A 7,488-nucleotide genomic window follows, 5' to 3' on the forward strand; every position below is an offset into this window, starting at 1 on the left:
TTATTGCATTTATTTACTTGCTACTATTCTTAAGATGAATTGTTGAAGCATTTTATGTATTCTTCAAATACCAAAATATTACATATTAAGTGTTTGATAAAATGTTTTAACCAAAATATTTTTACATTCTACTTGCATGTCTTTTAAATGCTTTACCAAAATGTTTAATCAGTTTCTACGAATGATTATTTTGAGTATATTCTGCTTGGTTTGAAAACCAAACTCGATTTAATTCATTGGCATTCAATATTTCAAGAATCAAACTATTATAACTTTATAATTATCCCTTAATCAATACTATTAAACTCATTCAAATTCAATAAATTAAACAAAAACAAAAAACACGGGTGACTCTGGGAAAAAAAACGAACAAATCTAATTTATCACCCCATACAATATATAAATATATAAAAAAAATATAAAAGTCCGTATGTTAAATTAAATGTCTTTTACAACCCCATACTCTCAAATATTAGAAATTTTTGTCTCATTTTCAAGGGATGTTACGTCTGATTTGTTTTTGAAAAATCATTGATTTCATATGAGGAGTTGGTGTTTTGGATTTTCACGAGAATGCTAAATGATATTTACCCAAGAAATAACATTAAAAATGGAAGCTATTTTTTTTTTAGGACAGTTCAGAAATAGAGAATAATTAGGTGAATGAATCTACTTGTCCGGACTTGTAACCTTCTTTGACTTTCACATTTTTTTATTACAACTCACGCGGGAAGGTAGAATCGAACCCGGAGAACCGACTAATACAACAGGGGGTGAGACCGTTGAACTACAAACCCGGTCTCTTTTGACTTTCACATTTGATAAAACACAAAAATAAAATATGTACAATGATTATGACATCCTTTGTTATCTATATCAGTGTACGATTAATTACATAAATGAACACTTTCTTTCCATTAAATAAATTAATATTTTTGATTTTATACGACGATAACATATTTTTTTTAATATTGAACATGATTTATGTTGAAATAATTTAAAAATATAAATATATTATGTCTAAGTCATACATTATATCAATATATTATGTTACTCACGTAATGTGTGTCTCATATGTTAATTTTTATAAATAAGAAGGATGACACATTTGAATATCGGAATTTAGAATTATTTTCATATTTTCAAAATATTTGAATTCTAGAAATAATTACAATTGTTAGTTTAAGTAAATTTGTAATGCCATTATTAGCCATATTCCAATTGTCATGATCACGTCCACCAAACAAATTTAATGCCTACTAACCACTGTTTGGGTTCAAGGAAAATTCTATGATGGTGACGGAATTATTTGAGAAATTATGTGTTTTTTTTTTTAAAAAATTTGTTATCTTTCTAAATAAATTTGACAATATTAAGTCGATTTAAATAGTTAGTAAACATAAACCTCAACATTAGTTTATATATTGAAGTACCACTTGGATGGTGACACGAGATCAATTATCACATCTTTCGTCAAATTTCAATATTTTCAAACCAACACTATATTATATTTGACTTATTTTTTTTTAAATTATCTTATGTCTAACCATCTATTATTATGATTAACTAATAAAATTAAGAAAGTGAATGGCTTATAATACATATGTCATCAAAGTCATAAATTTGAGGCGATCTTTGGTCAAATCATTATTTTTTTTTTGTGTGTAAAACTATCTATATCTATCCATCTATTATTATTATGATTAACTAATAATATTAAGAATGTGAAAGATTTACATTATATATATCATCAAAGTCCTAAATTCTAGGATATCTAATCCAAAACATAATTTTTTTTTGAAATTATCTATATCTAACCATTTATTATTATGATGAACTAATAAAACGAAGAATGTGAATGATTTATAATATTTTTTAATCAAATTCGAAACGATATCTAGTATTATGATTAATTAATAAAATTAAGAATGTGAATGATATATATCATTTAATATCAAAATATTTAAATTTGAGACGATTTTTTGAGTTCATCAAACAACATTACACTAAAAAAATATAATAATCATAATATGCTTTCCTAACTCTGCAAATGGTTGTGTTAGCATAGCATTACTTTGATCAATTCATTTTCTTTTTCTTCATCTGGCTCTAAACCTCTCTTTGACTCCAAGTCTTGGTCTTCCCCATTTATGGTTTAGCTTTAATCCTCACTCCCATCTCCCCGTGCGTTGCTTCAGGGGTTGTTTCAGATTTTGATTCAACTTCAACTTTTAACCGCGCTTTCTTCACAAATTTTAGTTCTTTATTTTTCAAACTCCATTTTTATCTTCTTACTACATTTGTTTGACATTTTTTAAATTGTTTTTTGAATTCTAGAACGTGAAAAGATAGTTAACGTTCAATGTACTAGGTTTTCTGTGGTTTGTTTCTTGATTAGTCCACTTCTTGAACTCTACGGATTCCAATCCTCGGTTTGAATTCTGGGTTATCATTTTTTTTTTAGTTTATTGGTTGTATTTCCAAGTGCCATTGTTGATGGGTTTTTGAAGCTCGTGAGTGTGTGTGAAGTGTGAGTTAAAGATGAGATCTTTTGCTTCATTTCGAGTTTCAATCAGTTTGGGACTCCTCCTCGCACACTGTATTGCATTCCCACAAAATGAAAGTGAGAGCTACTTCTATGCTTTTGGTTGATTTAATGAATCTTGGTTTACCGTTGAATAACTCCATAAATAGTTAGTTTGTTTGCTTTTGTTTTTTTTTTGTTTTTCCATAAATTTAGTCACGCGTTTTATAATTAATCAGTTAATCTTATTGTGGGATATTATTTGAATTTTTCTTGGATGATCTTGATTTTACTGACATTGATGAAAAATTATAGTGATTGTAGCTATAGACTATAGTTGAATTGCAATTCAGATTTTAAAGAATTTTTTTTAATAATGGAATGTGGGGTTCAATTTTCTGCAGTTGAAGCTTTAATCTCTTTCAAGAGAGCTATCATGGAGGATCCATTGTTGGTTTTTTCAAATTGGAATTCTCTGGATTCACATTCTTGTGGTTGGTCTGGTATTTCTTGCTCTATAGCTGGAGATCATGTCATTAAGCTGTAAGATTTTCCTTTCGCATTCGTCACTAATCCATGTCACAAATGCACGTAACTAAATGACATTTTTTTTATTTACCGGGTAGAATTTATGGTAATGTGATGTTGGTTCTTGATTAATTACACCATGTCCATTCCTGATGCTGCTCAAATTTACAGTAACATATCAGGGGCATCTTTAAGTGGTTTTATTGCACCTGAACTGTACCAGCTCTCGGTTTTACAAGAATTGTAAGTTTTTATTAATAATTTTTACTATAATTGATTTGGTATTTGCCTATTCGGTACTTGAGGTGGCTTGGACCAGTTAGGAACTTAGGTTTCTGTAATGTTGGATGTTTGAATTGACTGATGTATATGGCTGTTGAACAGAATTTTGCATGGAAACTCGTTGATTGGTATGATTCCAAAGGAAATTGGCATGTTAAAAAGCCTCAAAGTGTTGGATTTAGGCGCTAATCGGCTGACAGGAATGATTCCACTTGAGATTGGAAACTTGGCTAGCATTGTGAAAATGTTAGTGGAAATTATTTTTATGCATCTAAATGATTCACTGGTAAAACTTCGTATGTATTGATTTCGTTTAGTTTCTCTAATTTGTTGTGATCTTTGTTGTTTACAGAAACTTTCAATCCAATGGTCTGACTGGAAAGTTGCCTTATGAACTTGGTAACATGAAATACCTTGAAGAGCTTCGGCTTGATAGAAATAAGTTTCTGGGAACTGTCCCTATCAATTATGGCTCAAAATTTTCATCCAATACCAATGAAATGTAAGCATATAATACTTGTTTCTACTTGGTTATATAACTGCTTTATGACTTAAAAGATATTTCAATGAATACATTATAATTCTTTTTTCTGTATCTCGGCTCAACTCCTTTCTGCACTGATGGTGTAAAATTTTGATAGGATTACACAGCATTTCAAATTCAGGAACCTGTTCTTCAAATAACTTCTCATATAATAATTATGACAGGCACTCCTCAAATGAAAGTCCTCTGCGTGATTGCGGATCTTCCCAGTTAAAGGTGGTTGACTTTTCATATAATTTTTTGGTTGGAAGCATACCCAAGTGCATGGATTATCTTCCAAGGTAGTTGATGCATCTTGTATTTCTGTCTATTTTTATTCTCTTGACCGTTCACTGGAAGAGCTATTTAATATTAAGATTTTGACATAGATCTAGCTTCACTGGCAATTGCCTTCAAGAGAAAGATCCCAAACAACGTCCTTCTGCACAATGCGGTAGGTTTGCTTTCTTTTACACTTCACAAGAACAATGCTCGCTACGCCTGACCCTCAAGTGGGAAGAAACGTGGATTTGTCAAAGAATATATTACAGAATGAGATTTTTTGTTATTAAGAGTACGATATACAATTTTTGGTGCTAATTTATTGTGATTTTGAGATAAGAAAGATCATATATCATATTTTGTTACGACCACAGACACATAATAAAAATGAGTATTTATATTACTCGCTACATTGAAGAAATATGATACTGTGACCAAGCCTTGTTAAGATTATGTCCCAAGAATAACCCTCAAGTCTTACTTGTCCCTATCTCAAGCTAGACCACTCTCAACGACAAAATTTTGAATGCCTTTTTATTAAGTAAACTCCCTTTTGTTCTATTTTTCCCATTCAAACTCTAACGGGACCCTTTTTTTCCTTCTTTTTGCATAGTTTGTTCTATCTTGTTTGTTTTTTTGCTTCCTCGGTCGTAACAAATTTACCCGAAGATTTTTTTATCAAAGTAAAGAGGTGATGATTGTGATTAAAAGATGAAGCATTAACGAAAGTTTAGTTCATTGGGCACTTTGTCATGGACATAAACCTTCATAGCCGAACAATGATTATATTTTTATTATTTATAATTCAACAGATTTATTTTTGAAGTTTACCAATGACATAAAATCATGATCAAATGTCCAGCTTTTTTATTAGGTGGTGCATCACCCCCTATTAAAGCACATCAAGGAGTTAACACGACAAATAGGTCTGTGGAAGGTGAATCAACACACCATTCTAAATCATCAAAACCTGCATGGCTCTTGGCTCTTGAAATAATTATGGGAACCACGGTGGGTTTGCTCTTTGTGGTTGCTATTTTTACTGCATTTCAGAACTGCAAGAGCAAACCTATCCCATGGAAGAAGTCTTCAAGTATGAAGGACAATATCACAATTTATATTGGTTAGTCTCTCCATATCTGGTTCATATGAATCCTAGTTTTCGATCTGCAATATTCTGATAATACTACAGAATCCAGCCTTGTGTATGGTAACTTTAGCAAACATCGAGTTTTATACAGATTCTGAAATACTGAAAGATGTAGCGAGATACAGCAGAGAAGAACTTGAGGCGGCATGTGAAGATTTCAGCAACATAATCCAATCATCCCCAGAGAGTGTGGTGTACAAAGGCACCACAAAAGATAGCCAGGAAATCGCAGTGGTATCCCTTTGCATCAAAGAAGAGCAATGGAATGGCCACCTCGAACTTTACTTTCAGAAAGAGGCAACCTTTTCTTTATTTTTACTTGCATATTGTGGATTTTTGGAACTTATTTTATTTTGTCGCAACTTGCTATATTGGTTTATAAATTTACAAGCATGATTTAGGTGGCAGATTTAGCAAGATTAAATCATGAAAATGCCGGAAAGTTGTTGGGATATTGCAGAGAAAGCAATCCACACACAAGAATGCTGGTGTTTGAATACGCATCAAATGGAACACTTCACGAGCACCTTCATTGTTGGTTAATCTATACTATCTTCCTATTTTTTTCCCCTTCCTTTTTGTTCATTTTATAACTTGGTCGTTTTTAACAGAAATTATATGATCAGTTGCAGATGAAGAAGGATGTCAATTTTCTTGGATACGGCGTATGAAAATTATTATCGGCATTGCAAAGGGACTAAAATATCTTCATACAGAAGTTGATCCGCCATTTACGATATCTGAGCTAAACTCTACTTCCATTTATCTAACTGACGATTTTTCTCCAAAGGCAAGGCTGAATGACTTAGTTGGCTAAAATATATCTTTTTTCCAATCATGTTTTTTTGTTTAAAAACTGTTTTATTTTGTATTTATAAAAAAAAGTTGAATATCAACCTGATCGAGAGTTGTGATTAGATTTATCTGAGCTAAACTCTACTTCCGTTTATCTTTGTTTCATTGCAAAAGTACTCGTGCTCCGCAGCTTGTAGATTTTGAGTGCTGGAAAACGGTTCGCTCGAGATCGGAAAAGAGCTCAGGCACCATAAGCAACATGGGCACTGTGTGTGTTCTTCCTAATTCTTTGGAAAGACGACATCTTGACATTCAAGGAAACATATACTCATTTGGGATTCTATTACTTGAAATGATAAGTGGTAGACCAACCTACAGCAAAGAAAAAGGGTTCTTGGTCGATTGGGTACTATCCGTGTATCCTTTTCCATAGTTTTCATCTAGTCTTCTATGAAATATTCCATTTCGTCGTCTTACCGGATGGACTCTTATCAACAATAACTGCAACTCAATATAACATAGTAAACTCGCATCCAAGCACAAGCTTTAACTTATTCATTATTCTTGATGCAGGCTAACAAATTCTTGGAATTGCCTGATGTAATTTCGTATGCGGTGGATCCCAAGTTAAAACACTTCAGATACGAGGATTTGAGAACCATATGTGAGGTCGTAAACCTATGTATCCATCCCACTTCAAGCACAAGCACTTCGATGCAGCATCTTTGCTCCATACTCGAAAATGATATAGACACTTCCATCTCAGCTGATCTCAAGGCTTCATCTCTCGCTTGGGCGGAGCTCGCTCTTTCTTCTTAATGACAGCTGATAATGTATATCGGAAATACATGTATGCTAGTGTTACTTTTCTTTACCATTTCTTTTATTTCAATTTATCTTTCACGATCTCAATCAGCCATTAGAATGTCTAAATCTTGCCAGCTGATATTGTTGTGAAATCGTTTTTCTGTCTTCTATTCTGGGATTTTTCTTCTCGACGGACCAATTTTTTCAGTTTACATGTTTTAGGTGTTGAAGTAATAATATGACATAAATTAAATTTGAAAGTCATTCATACTCTCGTTCACTGTAACAATATCTGTTTTACCAAATTTGAGTTTTTCTAAGTGAATATTTCACGGCATCACTTGGTTCCTGATATGTGAATATAAAAATCTATAATATGCAAATAAATAAATTGGAAGAAATGGGTAAATAATTATTTCTAACTTCAATTATCGTAGAATTTGGGACAAACAAAACAATTACATGAAGTTTTATTCTTCATACCAAATCATAAAAACACAATCACTCAAAACTAATATCTCCATCATTAAAAACTGAATAAAGCACAAGTATTCAAAATCAAGTAGTACATAATATCTACTAGTTTGGAGTAATTTC

General features: G+C 31.8%; 1 protein-coding gene across 2 annotated transcripts; it reads left to right on the top strand.

Annotated features, from left to right (window-relative positions):
- Positions 1 to 2,073: 2,073 nt before the first annotated feature.
- LOC142518651 (putative LRR receptor-like serine/threonine-protein kinase At1g63430) lies at positions 2,074 to 7,017 on the top strand. 2 transcript variants are annotated; one of them, XM_075621443.1, is made up of 13 exons: positions 2,074 to 2,623; positions 2,929 to 3,067; positions 3,224 to 3,295; positions 3,437 to 3,580; positions 3,687 to 3,836; positions 4,043 to 4,159; positions 4,247 to 4,311; positions 5,014 to 5,262; positions 5,381 to 5,586; positions 5,691 to 5,823; positions 5,922 to 6,079; positions 6,275 to 6,490; positions 6,658 to 7,017. In XM_075621443.1, the coding sequence occupies exons 1-13, from the start codon at positions 2,542 to 2,544 to the stop codon at positions 6,901 to 6,903; spliced, it is 1,977 nt and encodes a 658-aa protein (XP_075477558.1). In that variant the 5' UTR covers positions 2,074 to 2,541; the 3' UTR covers positions 6,904 to 7,017. The 2 variants fall into 2 exon arrangements, with proteins under 2 accessions (XP_075477558.1, XP_075477557.1); XM_075621442.1 differs by having other exon boundaries at positions 2,075 to 2,623; positions 5,916 to 6,079.
- The last annotated feature ends 471 nt before the right edge of the window (positions 7,018 to 7,488 follow it).

Source organism: Primulina tabacum, chromosome 11, assembly GCF_025594145.1.
Source record: "Primulina tabacum isolate GXHZ01 chromosome 11, ASM2559414v2, whole genome shotgun sequence".
In the NCBI taxonomy this organism is placed as follows: domain Eukaryota; kingdom Viridiplantae; phylum Streptophyta; class Magnoliopsida; order Lamiales; family Gesneriaceae; genus Primulina; species Primulina tabacum.

Coding starts and splice junctions, on each gene's coding strand:
- LOC142518651 (XM_075621442.1), top strand. CDS start 2,542: ATGAGATCTTTTGCTTCATTTCGAGTTTCAATCAGTTTGGGACTCCTC. Junction 6,080..6,274: donor CTGACGATTTTTCTCCAAAG/GCAAGGCTGAAT, acceptor CGTGCTCCGCAG/CTTGTAGATTTTGAGTGCTG. Junction 6,491..6,657: donor AAGGGTTCTTGGTCGATTGG/GTACTATCCGTG, acceptor TTCTTGATGCAG/GCTAACAAATTCTTGGAATT.